Genomic DNA, 17,226 nt, shown 5'->3' on the forward strand with positions numbered 1-17,226 from the left:
TCCACCCCGTGGTGCCAAACCCATAGACTCACTCTCCTGTCCTCAATACCTCCCTCCACAATCCATTATTCTGTTCTGGATCTCAAACATGCTTTCTTTACTATTCCTTTGCACCCATCATCTCAGCCTCTCTTCGCTTTCACTTGGACTAACCCTGACACCCATTAGGCTCAGCAAATCACCTGGGCTGTACTGCCGCAAGGCTTCACAGACAGCCCCCATTACTTCAGTCAAGCCCAAATTTCATCCTCATCTGTTACCTATCTCGGCATAATTCTCATAAAAACACATGCTTTCCCTGCTGATCGTGTCCGATTAATCTCCCAAACCTCAATCCCTTACAAAACAACTCCTTTCCTTCCTAGGCATGGTTAGTGCAGTCAGAATTCTTACACAAGAGCCAGGACCATACCCTGTAGCCTTTCTGTGCAAACAACTTGACCTGTTTTAGCCTAGCCATCATGTCTCCGTGCAGCGGCTGCTGCCACCCTAATACTTTTAGAGGCCCTCAAAATCACAAACTATGCTCAATTTACTCTCTACATTTCTCATAACTTCCTCATACCTGATGCATATACTTTCTGCTCCCCAGCTCCTTCAGCTGTACTCACTCTTTGTTAAGTCCCACAGTTACCATTGTTCCTGGCCCGGACTTCAATCCGGCCTCCCACATTATTCCTGATACCACACCTGACCCCCATGACTGTATCTCTCTGATCCACCTGACATTCACCCCATTTCCCCATATTTCCTTCTTTCCTGTTCCTCACCCTGATCACGCTTGATTTATTGATGGCAGTTCCACCAGGCCTAATTGCCACACACCAGCAAAGGCAGCGTATGCTAGCCTGCCTCTTAGAACCTCTCACTTCCTTTCCATCGTGGAAATCTATCCTCAAGGAAATAACTTCTCGGTGTTCCATCTGCTATTCTACTACTCCTCAGGGATTATTCAGGCCCCCTCCCTTCCCTACACATCAAGCTCGAGGATTTGCCCCCACCCAGGACTGGCAGATTAGCTTTACTCAACATGCCCCGAGTCAGATAACTAAAATACCTCTTAGTCTAAGAAGACACTTTCACTGGATAGGTACAGGCCTTTCCTACAGGGTCTGAGAAGGCCACTGCAGTCATTTCTTCCCTTCTGTCAGACATAATTCCTCAGTTTAGCCTTCCCACCTCTATACAGTCTGATAACAGACCAGCCTTTATTACTCAAATCAGCCAAGCAGTTTTTCAGGTTCTTAGTATTCAGTGAAACCTTTATATCCCTTACGGTCCTCCATCTTCAGGAAAAGTAGAACGGACTAAAGATCTTTTAAAAACACACTTCACCAAACTCAGCCACCAACTTTAAAAGGACTGGACAATACTTTTACCACTTTCCCTTCTCAGAAGTCAGACCTGCCCTCAGAATGCTACAAGGTACAGCCCATTTGAGCTGCTGTATAGACGCTCCTTTTTAATAGGCCCCAGTCTCATTCCAGACACCAGACCAACTTAGACTACGCCCCAAAAAAACTTGTCATCCCTACTATCTTCTGTCTAGTCATACTCCTATTCACCGTTCTCAACTACTCATACATGCCCTGCTCTTGTTTACACTGCCGGTTTACACTGTTTCTCCAAGCCATCACAGCTGATATCTCCTGGTGCTATCCCCAAACTGCCACTCTTAACTCTTGAAGTAAATAAATAGTCTTTGCTGGCAGGACTATGCTGAATCTCCTTAGGCACTCTCTAATCAGATGTCCTGAGTCGTCCCAATTCTTAGACTTTTTATACCTGTTTTTCTCCTCTTATTCCATTTAGTTTTTCAATTCATACAAAACTGTATCCAGGCCATCACCAATAATTCTAAATGACAAATGTTCCTTCTAACAACCCCACAATATCACCCCTTACCACAAAATCTTCCTTCAGCTTAATCTCTCCCACTCTAGGTTCCCACGCCGCCCCTAGTCCTGCTCGAAGCAGCCCTGAGAAACATCACCCATTATCTCTCCATACCACCCCCTAAAATTTTCTCTGTCCCAACACTTTACCACTATTTCATTTTATTTTTCTTATTAATATAAGAAGACAGGAATGTCAGGCCTCTGAGCCCAAGCTAAGCCATCATATCCCCTGTGACCTACACGTACACATCCAGATCACAGGTTCCTGCCTTAACTGATGACATTCCACCACAAAAGAAGTGAAAATGGCCTGTTCCTGCCTTAACTGATGACATTGTCTTGTGAAATTCTGGCTCATCCTGGCTCAAAAGCTCCCCCACTGAGTACCTTGTGACCCCCACTCTGCCCAGCAGAGAACAACCCCCCTTTGACTGTAATTTTCCTTTACCTACCCAAATCCTATAAAACGGCCCCACCCCTATCTCCCTTCGCTGACTCTCTTTTCGGACTCAGCCCGCCTGCACCCAGGTGATTAAAAGCTTTATTGCTCACACAAAGCCTGTTTGGTGGTCTCTTCACACGGACGTGCATGAAAAACATGAGCCCTGAAACTTTCTAGAGAGTCTCTGTCCCATTGGGTTCAAGCCAGTAAAAAGCTAGAGAAGTGTCTTTCTGTCCCAAACATAAGCAAGAGATGGATGAGTCCTTTGTGCAGAAGTTACTAAACACTCCTTGGTGTGGAGGAGTTTTTTGTTAATCAAACAACATCCAGTTTGTTTGATGAAAGATGAATATGGTCGATGAGTTCAAAGTCATCTTCAGATTAAAGCATTCACAAAAACATGGCGGGTTAGTTTGCAGCTAAAAGGAATAAATACACTTTATAAAATATGAGTTCCTGGTACTCAGGTTCTGCTTCAAAGGAAGACTCAACCTAGACCATATAATGAACAGAGACTGAAGGAAGAGGTCTTGGGAACTCAACTGATTCTCAGGCAGGGGAGTGTGAGAGGAAATGGGGAAGAGGAACTAGGGATATCAGCTTCATCCTGGTCATGATTCACAGAAATGAGTGCAGAGGGAAGACAAAGTCAGATGCCCAGACTGCAGTAATGGGGAACAGGAGGCCATTGAGTTTAGATTGCTAAGAAAAGGATGGAGGGTAAAAAAATTGAAGAGTTTTGATGAGAGTCTATTTTCTCCAAATAGGAGAAAAGCTTGTGGAGATCCCAACGGACCTTATCTGAAACAGAAACACTTTGAGGGTTCCATCTTGCTCTTTTCCACATTCTTCATATTTTCTAGGTATTTCTGGAGGCATAAGAGCATACTTCTCTAGCTTGTTTGGGTGGCTTCAGCTCCCAGCTGTCACTACAATCCCCAGCCATAATTTCAGAACTTCCATCCTGTCAACTTTCTTCAAAACAGAAAAATAACTCCTTTCTCTCCCTCACTCACACAGTAGAGTTCAATTGATGAAACTTATCAAATTATTTTAAATATTCACCTGAAAACAGTGAGACTAGAAACTTCACATTTTAGGGTAATTATGAGGTAGAAAAGCAAGATAAATTGTCTTATCGATGATACTTTTGATAGAAGATTTTTAAACAATAAGGAATAAAGTTGATGTACAATTTTTAAGAGAAAATATTTCTTGGGATATGTGTTTCTAGATTAAGGTACAGTGGGCCCTGAATAACGAATCTCAGTTTTTCTTAAGGTCCTTGTCCCCTGAGCTACACTGTGGGTCGAAAAGGGCAGGATTATCATAAATAGAAAGAAGCTAGAGGCATTTTAGTTCAATAAAAAGAACATCTGGAAAAAGACATCTTCGTTACTGGAAATATTCAAGCAGAGGTTTCTGGGATGTTTCTGACGGCACTCAAGCATCAGAGACCAAGGTCAGCCTAAGAAACAAGCAAGGTCCCATCCTATAAAGAGTGAAATTAGATCCGTATATGAAATGCCTAGCACAGTGCCTGGCGCATAAGAGATACACACTAGATACCAGATCCTTCCCATCCTGAGAGTCTGTGGGTCTATGCTCGTATATATTGGATGTATTTCTGGAAGGGTAATTGGATACATTGTAGATTCTTCCAGAAGTTCACAATTTTCTTAATCAGAGCCATTGAGAGAAGGCAAGGGAAGGAAGCATGTTCTTTTTGCTTGTGTCAGTAGCTCTTCCTCCAGCTGGAGTTTTCATCACCTTCAGACAGTTATTGGTTTGGGCTTTATGCTATCCACTACAGCTGAAATAACTGCTCCAGCAGCCTTCGCTCCTTCCATCAGGGCGTGCTCTACCTGCAAAGCACATCAGTTCACAGGAAAATCAGTACCAATCCTAGGCTCGCACCCTCCCCTACCTCCACCCCGCCATACCCATTCAGCAACCAGCCTGCCTGGAGTCTATTCCCAAGAGAAGAAGCAGTCTGTGCTATCTTATATTTTCAAAACTCCTAGAGCGACAAGAGACCACGAAAAGCCAAGATTGTTGGAGACAGACAACCCCTTCCTCCCTCTGTGCCATTTGGCCCAGGGTCTGCTCCCAGTGTGGGGCTCAGAGGCAAAGGATCTCATAGCGCCACAGCCACTGAGGCCCTCATTCTGCAAACAGGGGATCCAAGAGCCAGGGAGTGGAACTCACTTGGACAGAGCCATACAGTGAATTCGTGTCCAAACTTAGCTCTTGGGTTCTTGGGCCTCATGACTCCTGGGCCCAAGCTTCTTCAGAGGACTTCTTGTAATGCCCTCAGTCCTTGGGGTCCTCATGTACAAATTCTCATGGGACGGGAGGTTTCTCACACCAGGGCCCACCAAGCCCCTGACACTAGAGCAAAGCCTCACAAGAATGGAGTGCAGGCTGGAGAGGATGCAGAGCAGAGAGGAGGAAGGTGCAGAAAGTAAAGGGCACAGCAGGGAGGCTGCCAATGCTCACTGAGGATGGGCTGGCAACAGCAGAGACCAACATGGGAATGTGAGCCCAATCTGCTTAGACAACAGAAGAAACATAGAAAAAAAAATAGAACAATTATGTTCTTTTAATCCTTAATTTTTTTCATCTCTTTAAAGGGGGATAATAGGCCAGGTGTGGTGGCTCATGCCTGTAATCCCAGACTTTCAGAGGCTGAGGCGGGTGGATCATGAGGTCAAGAAATTGGGACCATCCTGGCCAACATGGTGAAACCCCATCTCTACTAAAAATACAAAAATTAGCTGGGCATGGTGGTGTGCGCCTGTAGTCCCAGCTACTCAGGAGGCTGAGGCAGGAGAACCACTTGAACCTGGGAAGCAGAGAGGTTGCAGTGAGCCGAGATCACGCCATCGCACTCCAGTCTGGGTGACAGAGCGAGACTCTGCCTCAAAAAAAAAGGGGGGGATGGTGATAATAAATACTTTCTCTGCTCATCTCATGGAGTTTTAGTAAGGATTACCTATTAACATGAACAGCCCAAGTGTTTACATATATTTAGGATTCAAAGTTCTTTCACATGCACTGAACTACATGAATTTATTTCTTCTCTATATGGGAGGAAGTGACAGAGCCAAATGCAGTATAGGCCAGGGAGGTAATGTGAGTGAGGCAGGTGTGTGACATACCTACCCCTTATCCCCTGCAAGGCCACAGCATGTCCCTACAGAGTGTCAGCAAGTAGAAATGCCAGCCCAGTGGCCCAATCAATTGTCTGTTTAAAAAAAAAAAAAAAAGCTGAGGGCCAGGCTCAGTGGCTCACGCCTATAATCTAGCACTTTGGGAGGCCGAGGCGGGTGGATCACCTGAGGTCAGGCATTCGAGACCAGCCTGGCCAACATGGCAAAACCCCGTTTCCACTAAAAATACAAAAATTAGCCAGACGTGGTGGTGCACACCTAGTAATCCCAGCTACTTGGGAGACTGAGGCAGAAGAATCGCTTGAACCCAGGAGGCAGGGTTTGCAGTGAGCCGAGATTGCGCTACTGTACTCCAGCTTGGGTGACAGAGCAAAACTCTGTCTCAAAAAAGAGAGAGAGAGAAAGAGAGAGAAGCTGAGAACATCTTTTTATATAAAATTTTATATAAAATTTCTATATTTTTAAACATTGGCAAGTAATTCAAACAAAAATTATGTGTGTGTGTGTGTGTGTGTATCCAAGATGTGGCCCACAAGGTACTAGTTTGCAATTTTAGCAATAGAGTATCTGCTTCTGCTTATCCCTGCTTTGTTAAGGAAGAAATGGTCTTTGGCCAGGCACGGTGGCTCACACCTGTAATCCCAGCACTTTGGGAGGCCGAAGTGGAGGATCACTTGAGCCCAGGAGTTCAAGACCAGCCTGGGCAACATAGCAAAACCACCTCTCTACAAAAAAAATTAAAATTAGCTGGGTGTGGTGATGCACACCTGAAGTCCCAGCTATTCAGGAGGCTAAGGCAGGAGGACTGTCTGAGCCCAGGAGGTTGTGGCGGCAGTGAGCCATGATTACATCATTACACTCCAGCCTAGGTGACAGAGTGAGATCCTGTCTCCAAAGAAAGAGGGGAAAAAAAGAAAAGAAAGAAAAGCTTTCAGAAATATAGTAATTTGACCAAGGATATCCCTTTAGTTAATAGTTGAGCTGGGGCTCCAACTGCTGGTCTTACTATTAGCCCAGTTCCTTTTCTACTCCTCCCTGGGTTAATAAAGGTGAAAATACCTCCTGAACCATAAAGTCCTGCAGAAATAGAAGGCCCTACTAGTATAACGAATAACACAATGAAAGCACTGATTACCATTCTGATCACTAATGAAATGACAAACCCCAAGAAAGCTCTGGAAGAAGCCATCATCAGAGCAAATGGAGTCACACCTGCTGGCTCCGGGGTACGCCGTATCTGAGGCCATTGACAAAGTGCTCACAGTTCCCTTCAATCAGGCTGTACTGCACGATCTTGTTGACCATCTTTTTTGTACGCTGGATGATCTTGTCCACCGGCAGGGGCAGGTACGTCCCATCTAGCTTGTTATTGACCTTCCAGGAGCAGCCATGCAGCACATCCTCCAGACGACTGTATTTCACCACGGCCCGATTGCTAAAGATGGAAGTAATGCTGCCCACCTCAAACTCGTCACCTGGAGACCAAACACAAACAAAGGCTGGGAAATGCAAGGAGTAGCAGAGCAGAGCACAGTCTAAGGCTCTGAGTAAGCTGCTTCCCCTGGAGTCTCATCGGCACCATCAGTAAAAGGGTGGCAGAAGAGGGGGAGTTGGAGTCAAAGAACCGCAGAGAATCAACTTTCCTGAGAAGCCCCTTGCCCTGCGCCTCACTCCCTGCTCTCAACCCACACGTGAGTCTCTTTCTCATTAAACTCTTGGAGCACCTTCCCATGTGGTCCCAGACTGTGTTGCACTGACCTGCCCAAGTCCTAGGATTTGAGTCTCATTTCCTGAGAAGACTTCAGTAATCTTCACAAACATGTAAAGAGCACTCTCTATGTAAGTGTCAGCTCCTGGGTAAAGGGCTATCACATACATGATTATGGTGGTTCCATGTCACGCCTCCCTCTGGGGCTGCCACAGGGGCATAGGGGAAGCCAGCCAAGCAGGGCTCTGAATGGCACCTGCTCCTGCCAGCTTCCACCTACAGCCACTTGACTGTTACCTCTACTCAAATACAGGGATTCTCATTAAGGGTATGTTTGAAAACAGAGTTCCACAACTTTGAAAAAAGAAATGTTTGGAAGCTGCTACATTACCATATTCAGCCCTGAGACGAGGCAGAGACTCAAAGAGGGTCAGGAACCTGCCCAAAGCCGGGTGGGTAGTCATTTAAAGTAGCACTGCTACAACCATGTTGATATGCAAATGTGTATACCCTTCCCTTTATAAGTTGTCCAAGGGCAAGAAATGCTCCATGATCTTTTCTTACAAATTTGAAGAAAATCTGCTGATTTTATAAAAGCTGGCAATAGATAATTCAGCATTTAGGAGCAGAAATGGCAGAATTCATTTTCAGAGAGCAAGATAGGGGTGGGGGAAGACATAACTGATAAGTATGTCTGTGGCTGTACAAGAGGGAAACTCCTGGACTTAGTCTGGAAAGAAGAAATGAATTTCTACATTCTCTGAGTAGGTTCGGAGACAAGAAGTGGGAAGGGTATGAGTGGATGGGGCAGAGAAGAGAGGCAATGAGAAGGGGCTCTGCTCCATGGGAACATCCCAGCATGGTGAGAGACTGGGCCAGAGGAAGAGGACAGGACACAGGGATGACAGCTGAGAACAAGTTAGGACAAAAGGCCTTTGGTATAGTGCCCTTCTGTAATTCAACTTTGAACTGGCAATACCTGCACAGGAGACAGCATTCAAAGTGCATTCAAGGGTATGCAACAGGGTCCGCCCACCCCTTCCTCTCCCAAACCCCAACCCTTATCAGGCCTCATCTCCTGAGATAACCATTGTGACCAGCAGTTCTAGATCCCCAGTTTTAAGTTGTTTCCCATTTTGCTGTAATCTTCCTCTACTATCATCACCTCCTCCCCCATCAAATCTCCACTAAGATTTAATTAACACAAATTGAATCTCAGCCATATGTTAAGCAGCTGTGAGAAATGAAAGGAGGGCTGTATCTACATTTAGGGTGAAACAGCATGGAGCATGTTGGAACAGCAGGGAGACAAGGTGAGGACGAAGGTGCCAAAGGTGATCAAGAAGCCAGATGCAGTGTTTGAGGACTATAGAAAACAAATGACGATCAGAACATGTGAGCATCTGCACCCTCCTTGGGGAATCCTCAGAAAGATGAGGATAGATGCTCAACTGTTGTCAATACAAAATGGAGCTCAAGTTCTAAAATGTGTATATTTAAACAAAGGGGCCTCTAGGAGGTCAGGGAACTTGGGCCACGCTCTTTACACTTGTATCACTCTTAGACCTAGACACTCAGTGGTTTTCGGTGAACAGAGACCAAGCTCTGTCACACAGGAAACAAAGGTCCAGTCATGCTTCAAGGGGTCCCATTGCTAAGGAATGGCAGTAACTGAGGAACACAGTAATTAACTGTGCTTCTATTTACTTTGCTAACTTCAATATCAGTATTCCAATAGACTATTCACTCTTACTCGGGGGAGCCAGATGGACCACGCAATCATCTTCCACGTAGATGGCCCAGTGCTCATAGCCAATTCGAAAAATCTCAATCAGGTCTCCAGGTCTGGGTCTTGGTTTTCCCTATAATGGAAAAATAAAAGATAAATGGCACATGCCCAAGGAACTCCAGAGACCTTGTTTTAGGATCAGGTATAGCTCAGCCTAAAGATGCCCTCAGTGTGGTTCATCACTTCACAGAAACCCAAGCTAAAGAAATTTCTCTTCACACTGAGGACCAAAGAAGTCCCTTCCTCTCCTACCACCACTCACATTACTAAAGCCATCAAGGATACCTGTGCCAGTTATCAATGTATTGCCTCTCAGCTGTGAATGTACCCTCCAATATATACCCTGTGATAGATGACTAAACTTCTTTAAGCATTTCTTCCTTAAAGCAAGTAAGATGTTAAACCTTCTCAGTAGAGGGTGCTGGAGGGACACTGCAAGAGAAAGGGGCTCTCCTGCAGTTTCTGGCTGGGGTGGGCGGGATGATGGTCAGTAGTGTGGGTGTGTGGGCATGTAGTAGAGTTCTACCTCAGACCCAGGATCCTCAAGGCCTCCTGCCCCTGCTGGCACGTTGATTCCCTCTACAGGGCCCCCACATGACCCATCTGAAGCCCAGAGGGTGCCCCCATCCTCACACCCACACCACCAGTTGCTAATAGCCACTTCAGTCCTGCTTGCCCAGCAATTGCAAACTCCTCTCTTATCGTGTGTGTGTGTGTGTGTGTATGTGTGTGTGTGTGTGTGTGTGTGAGAGAGAGAGAGAGAGAGATAGGTAGAGAGAGAATGAGAATATACATGAATAGGTAGGCATTGAGTTGTAAATATGATGAGCATCCGTCTTTTTAAAAAATATTTGACCAGAGCTCCAGGTCTCACCTTCACTGCTGTGTTATCATCTCCTAGAGGCCCAGCTTCTGTGGCCCTGTGACCTGCAGGTCTTTGGAAATCCATAGCTAAGATGTTAGGACCCCCTGGAAGCCTAGAAATGGTATTGCTGTCTCTAAGCCAGACCTGATCACCTACCTGGAGCAAAGAAAAGAGCCCTGGAATATGGAGAGACACAAGATGGTAGCGAAACACCCAGTTATGTGTTCTCATTTCACCCAAGACCTTTGGCCAGAACAGGGTATAAAAGATTCATTCCCAAAAGTGATACTAAAAAGATATGGAAAATGTGAATATGAGAATTTACAATTAAGGAAAGGCTATAAAAGTGTGGGTGAGTGCAAAGTGCACAAAGGAGGTCATAATGGACTTTGTCATTAATGTCATTAATTTGTCAACTACTCAGAGCAAAATATTTTAATATAATACATATGTGAAAGTCTCTAGCAAATTTTCAAATTCAAATAGACATAAGATATGACATACTGGAGAGAAACCTTTCAAATGTAAAGAATATGGCAAATTGGCCAGGTGCGGTGGCTCACACCTGTAATACTAGCACTTTGGGAGGCCAAGGTGGGTCGATCACCTGAGGTCAGGAGTTCAAGACCAGCCTGACCAGCATGGTGAAACCCCATCTCCACTAAAAATACAAAAAAATTAGCCAGGCTTGGTGGAACCTACAGTTCCAGCTATTCAGGAGGCTGAGGCAGGAGAATAGCTTGAACCCGGGAGGTGGAAGTTGCAGTGCGCTGAGATCACGCCATTGCACTTCAGCCTGGGTGACAGAGCAAGACTCCCATCTCAGAAAAAAAGAATGTGGCAAATTATTTCACATGCTTTCACACCTATGATTGAATACGGCAAAGCATTTTAAAGGTCCTCAAACATAAGATAATTCATACCAGAGAGAAACTCTACAAATCTGAAAAATGTGGAAAAGCTTTTAACCACACCTCATACTTTTCTAAACAAAAAATAAAGTATACTGGTGAGAAATTACTAAGAGATACTTTTGCAGATGCAGTAAATGTGAAAAAAATATTTAATCAAACATTAAGTCCATATAAACATCAGAGGATTCACAGTAGAAAGAACTAAGGTACTGACACTTCATACATTACACCAAATCAGAGTGCTGAGTACAGAAAATAATTCAAAGCTAAAACTGTCAGATTTTTTTGCAGATAACTTTAAAAGAAACAGAAGACTTTTTTGAAGAGTTATAATTACAAAGTATTTGTTTTCCCTTGAAAAAATTATAGTTTATTGAAAGCAAATGTAATTAAATTCTCAAATTACTTCATGCTGTTCCTTCATTCCTATTGTTTATGTGAAAACATGTGATCCACTATTGTTACATCAGATCCATGAGAGATTCTTTTTCATTAGGTGGGCATTATTTATGACCTTTTCCATGGAAGAGTAAGGACATTTCAATGTAAGGTGCACGATGAAAATCTCAGTAGAGAGGCTCTTTGTGGTTGACTTATAACATTGTTTGAGTGAAGCAAGAGGTAGGTGTTCAGAGTAATATTCTTCTACATGATAGTGAGACGAAAACATTTTGAATTTTAGTAGTAAATCATTTTACCAATTGTACTTTTATGTAATAAAATGCAGTACATTTTGAAATTCTGATTTAAGATTACAGGTGAACTTAATTTTTTAAACAAAACTGTTTTTTAAAAATATTAATAGGCTGGATAAAGAAAATGTGGAATACTACGCAGCCATAAAAAGGATGAGATCACGTCCTTTGCAGGTACATGGTTGGAGCTGGAAGCCATTATCCTAAGCAAACTAACACAGGAACAGAAAACCAAACACCGCATGTTCTCACTTATAAATGGGAGCGGAATGATGAGAACACATGGACACACAGGAAGGGGAATAACACACATTGGGGCCTGTCGGGGTGGGGGTTGGAGGAGGGAGAGCATCAGGAACAATAGTGAATGGATGCTGGACTTAATACTAAAGTGATGGGTTGATCTGTGTACAAACCACCATAGCACAATTTTACCTATGTAACAAATCTGCACATCCTGCACATGTACCCCAGAACTTAAAAGTTGAAGAAAAAAAAAGGAAAGAAAAAAACAGCCCAAACAGCCATCGATAAGGACCAGTTAAGTAAATAATCCTACATCCACACACACAGAGGCATTAGAGAGAGCAAGTTGAATTTACATGAGCAGCGTAATGCTGCTGAGATTCATGCTTGCTGCAGCATGTGTCAGTTACTCCATTATATGGAGGCACCACATTTTGCTTAACCAACATTGTTCTTTTTCAGTATCACTTTGGCTATCCCAGGTCCTTTGTCCTTCCATGTAAATTTTAGGATCACTTCATCAATGGATATCAAAAAAAATATTTTGACAGGGATTGTGTTTAATCTGTAGACCGATTTGGTGAAGACTGCCACCTTAAGATTGCAGATATTTTGCAATCCACAAACATGGAATTTTTTGTGTGTACTTAAATCTTCAATCTCCCTTACCAATGTTTTGTAGCCTAACATTTTTTTTAAAGTTATTCCTAAGTATTTTTATGCTATGATGAATGGAATTATTTTCTTAATTTCATTTTCAGGTAGTTCACTTGTAATATATAGAAATTCCATTGATTTTTGCACATTAGCCTTATATTCTGCAACTTTGTTGAACATATTTATTAACTCTAATGGTTTTGTGGCCCAGGCATGGTGGCTCATGCCTGTAATCCCAGCACTTTGGGAGGCCAAGGTGGGTGGATCACTTGAGGCAAGGAATTCAAGACCAGCCTGGGCAACATGGTGAAACCCCGTCTCTACTAAAAATAAAAAATAAAAAAAAATTAGCCAGGAGTGGTGGTGCACACCTGTAGTCCCAATTACTTGGGAGACTGAGGCATGAGAATCGCTTGAATCTGGGAGGCAGAGGTGGAAGTGAGCTGAGATCGTGCCACTGCACCACGCACTCCAGCATAGGTGACAGAGCAAGACTCTGTCTCAAAAAAAGAAAAAAATTGTAATAGTTTTGTAAGTACAGGCATGTCTCATTTTATTGTCCTTTGCTTTATTGTGCTTCACAGATACTTCATTTTTTACAGATTAAAGGTTTGTGATAACCGTACGTCAGCTAAGTCAATTGGCACCTTTTTTCAAACAGCATGTGCTCACTTTGTTAGCATTTTTTAGCAATAAAGTATTTTTAATTAAAGAATGTACTTTTTTTTACATGTAATGCTATTGCAAACTTAATAGGCTGCAGAATAATGTAAACATGACTTTTATATGCACTGGGAAACCAACAAATGTGTGCGACTCACTTTCTTGCAATATTCGTTTTATTGTGACGGTCTAGAACCAAACCGACGATATGTCTGAAGTATACCTGTATGTGACTGATTCCTTAGGATTTTCTACATACATTGAGTTTTTCATAGGTGCCCTTTTTCAGGTTGAGGAAACTCCCTTTAATTGAGTTCAAGAGAATTTTTTTTATCATGAATGGCAGATTTTATCAAATGCTTTTTCCAGAGGTATTGAGATGATCATATGATTTTTGTCCTTTACTCTGTTAGCATGTTTCTTTTTGTTTTTTGTTTGTTTGTTTGTTTTGTTTTTCGTGGGGTTTTTTTTGTTGTTTTTTTTTTGTTTTTTTGAGAGGAAGTCTCACTCTGTTGCCCAGGCTGGAGTGCAGTGGCGCGATCTCAGCTCACTGCAACCTCTACCTCCTGGGTTCAAGTGATTCTCATGCCTCAGCCTCCCAAGTAGCTGGGATTGCAGGCATGCGTCACCACTCCTAGGTAAGTTTTTTGGTTTGTTTCATCTTGTTAACCAGGCTGGTCTCAAACTCCTGACTTCAAGTAGTCCGCCTGCCTCTACCTCCCAAAGGGCTAGGATTACAGGCATGCCCCACAGCGCCCAGCCCTGTTATATTACATTAATTGATTTGGAGGTGTTACACCAAACTTGCATTTCTGGGATAAATCTTAGTCACTGTGTATAATCATTTTTATATACATGCTGGATTCCATTTGCTAGCATTTTTCTGAGGGTTTTTACATGTATATTCATAAGAGATATTAGTCTTGTAGTTTTCTTTTTTTGAGATATCTTGGCCTTGGTATCAAGATAATACTGGCCTTACAGAATGAGTTGGGAAGCATTTCTTCCTCTATTTTCAGAAAGAGCTTATGAAAGATTGGTAGTTTTTCTTATTTAAATCCATGGTAGAATTCTTGAGCAAAGCCATCTGGGTATGAGATTTTCTTTGTGAAAAGATTTTTATTTACTAATTCAATTTAGATTTCCTAGTTTTTCTTCAGCCAGTTTTATAATTTGTGTCTTTCTAGGAACTTACCCAATTCATCTCAGTTGTCTAATTTGTTTGCTTAAAGTTTTTCACAGTATTCCCTTTTATGTCTATGAGATTGATAGTGAGCCCCCTCTTACATTCCCAGTTTCAGCAATTTGAGTGCTCTCTCTTTTTTTCTTGGTTAGTGTAGCTAAAAGTTTGTCTATTTTACCCTTTCGAAATACTATCTTTTGGCTTCATTCCTTTTCTTTATTGATTTCTGTTTTCTATTTCATTGATTTCTACTCCAGTCGTTATCATTTTCTTACTTCTGCTTGTTTTGGTTTTAGTTTGCTTTGTTTCCCTAGTTTCTTAAGGCAGGAGCTTAGATTATTGATTTGAGATTTTTTTCCTTTCTAATACAGGCATTTGCAGCCATAAATTTTCTTCTAAGCGCTTCAGCTGCATCTCATAAAATTGATATGTTCTGTTTTCATTTTCACTCAACTCAAAATATTTTCTAACTTCCTTGTTCCTTTTTTGACCACGGGTTATTTAGGTGTATGTTGTTTAATTTCCAAATACTTGTGAATTTCCCAAAATATCACTTGATTATTAATTTCTAATTTAATTTCGTGTGATCAAATAAAATATTTTGCAGGATTTCAATCCCTTCAAATTTACTGAGACTTGCTTTGTGGCCTAGAAGAGGGTCTATCCTGGAAAACATTCATGTGTCCTAGAGAAGAATATGTATTCTGTTGTTGAGTGAAATGTTTTATAAATGTCAGTTAGATAACGTCAGTTAGTTGCTTACATCTTCTATCTGCTCACTGATTTTCTGTCTAGTTGTTCTATCCACTACTGAGAGTGGGGTATTGAAGTCTCCCAACTACTATTTCTGAATTCCCAATTTATCCCTTTATTTCTATCAGTTTTTACTTCATAATTTTGGGGATTATTTTGTTGGATATGTATATGTTTATAGTTGTTATATCTTCCTGATGAATTAACCTTTTGTCATTATAGAATGACCCTATTTTTTTCTAATAATATCTCTTCTCTTAAAGTCTATTTTGTCTGATACTAGTACAACCACCCCTGCTATGGCTACTATTTATATCAACCTATTTGTGACTTTAGATCTAAAGTGTGTCTCTTGTGGATGGCATATAACTGGATCTTGTACTATCAAGTCATATGATCTCTGCCTTTTTTTGGTGTGTTTAATTCATTCACATTTAATGTTACTATTAATAAAGTTGGATTTATGACTATAATTTTGCTGTCAATCTTCTGTACATCACGTCTTTTTTGTTCCTCTGTTCCTCTTTTGCCTTCTTTTTTGTATCAAATACGTATTTTCTAATGATCATTTTACTTCCTCTGATAACTTTTTAATTACATTTTTAATTGTTTTCTTTGTGGTTGCTCTAGGGATTACAATATGCATCTTGACTTATTGCTGTCTACTTCAGATTAATGCTAACTTAATTCCTATAAAATACAGAAACTTAAAATTAGCTCCATTCCTTCTTCCCTCCTTTATGTTATTATTGTCAGATATATTACATCCAAATATGTTATAAACCAAAGACAGTGTTACAAATATTGCTTTATACAAACTTTTGTCTTTTAAATGAGTTCAGAGAAAAAGGAAAATATATACTTATGGTCATTTATATTGACTACATTTTACCATTTCTGGTACTCTCCATTTCTTCCTGTTTAAGATACTTACTGTCTGGTGTCATTGATCTAATACAGCTTCATTTCAGTCCCTCTCCTTTGTGCTATTACTATTATACTTATTATATATTTGCATGTTATAAGACCAAGAATAGGATTTATAACTAGTTTTATTCAATTACCTTTCAAATTTGTCAGCATAAATGATAAAATATATATTTATATTCTTCTATATAATTACCTTTACTGGTGCCTTGTATTTCATGTGGCTTTGAATGCTATCTGGTGTGACTTTCTTTCCACCTGAAGAATTTTCTTTGCAATTTATTTTAAGGCAAGTGTGCTAGCCACAAATTCTCTCATTCTCCATTCATCTGGGACTACCTTTATTTCACCTTCATTTTTGCAAGATATATTACTGGATATAAAATTATTGGTTAACAGGTTTTTTAATATGTCATCCCACTGCCTTCTGGTCTCCATTGTCTCTGATGAAAAGTTGACTATTGTTTTTTATTGTGTGTCTCTTGTATACAACAAGTCTTTTTTTCTCTTGCTGTTTTCAATATTCTCTCTTTGTGTTTGGCTTTCATCTGTTTGAATGATATATCTAGGTATTCACAGAGCTTCTTGGGTGTATAGATAAATGTTTTACATCAAATTTGGAAAGTATTCAGTTATCTCTTATACAGGTATTTTTTCTGCCTTTTTATTGTCTCTCTTTCTGGGACTCCAATTATACATTTGTTGGTTTGCTCAATGGTGTCTCCTTGGCCTCTGAGGCTCTGTTCATTTTTCTTTTTCTTTTTCCTCCTACTCTTCATATTAGATAGTTGCTCTTGATCCATCTTCACGTTTGCTGATTCTTTTTTCTTTTTGGTAACTCAAATTTGCTGTTAAATCACTCTAGTGAATGTTTTATTTTGGCCATTGTATTTTTCAACCCCAGGATTTTCATTTGGTGCTTCTTTATCACTTCTACCTCCTTATTAATATTCTATATTTGATCAGTCATTGTCATTCCACTTTCCTTTAATTCTTTAAACTTGATTTTATTTACTTCTTTAAACATACTCATAATAGCAGTTCAGAAGTATTTGCTACATCCAACATGTAGGCCCACTAGGAAGGAGTCTCTACTGTTTTTGTGTGTATGGGTCACTCTTTCCTGTTTCTTTGCAGGTCTCATAATTTGTTGTTGAAAAACTGGACATTCTAGGTAACATACCATAGCAACTGTGGGTTCCGATCTCCTTCCCCACCCAACCAGGGCTGATGGTTGTTGCTGTTTGCTTGTTTGTTTGTTTAGTGACCCACCTGGACTGATTCTGTGGTGTCTGTTTGTCTCATAGCATGTA

General features: G+C 41.2%; 1 protein-coding gene across 8 annotated transcripts in view; it reads right to left on the reverse strand.

The window, feature by feature from the left end:
* Window positions 1-3,939: 3,939 nt before the first annotated feature.
* The window catches only part of PLAAT5 (phospholipase A and acyltransferase 5), a 34,904-nt gene continuing 21,617 nt past the window's right edge, over window positions 3,940-17,226 (reverse strand). For 5 of the 8 annotated variants that reach the window (XM_058438835.1, XM_058438834.1, XM_058438833.1 and 2 more), the window contains exons 4-6: window positions 8,969-9,083; window positions 6,726-6,988; window positions 3,940-4,205 (exon numbers count right to left, since the gene is read on the reverse strand). In XM_058438835.1, the coding sequence (XP_058294818.1) occupies window positions 4,113-4,205; window positions 6,726-6,988; window positions 8,969-9,083 (471 nt within the window). In that variant the 3' untranslated portion in view covers window positions 3,940-4,112. The remainder of the gene's footprint in view (window positions 4,206-6,725; window positions 6,989-8,968; window positions 9,084-17,226) is intronic. The other 3 variants (XM_032151850.2, XM_032151851.2, XM_032151852.2) reach the window with 2 other exon arrangements.

Source organism: Hylobates moloch, unplaced genomic scaffold (genome assembly GCF_009828535.3).
Source record: "Hylobates moloch isolate HMO894 unplaced genomic scaffold, HMol_V3 SCAFFOLD_5, whole genome shotgun sequence".
NCBI classification, from domain to species: Eukaryota; Metazoa; Chordata; class Mammalia; order Primates; family Hylobatidae; genus Hylobates; species Hylobates moloch.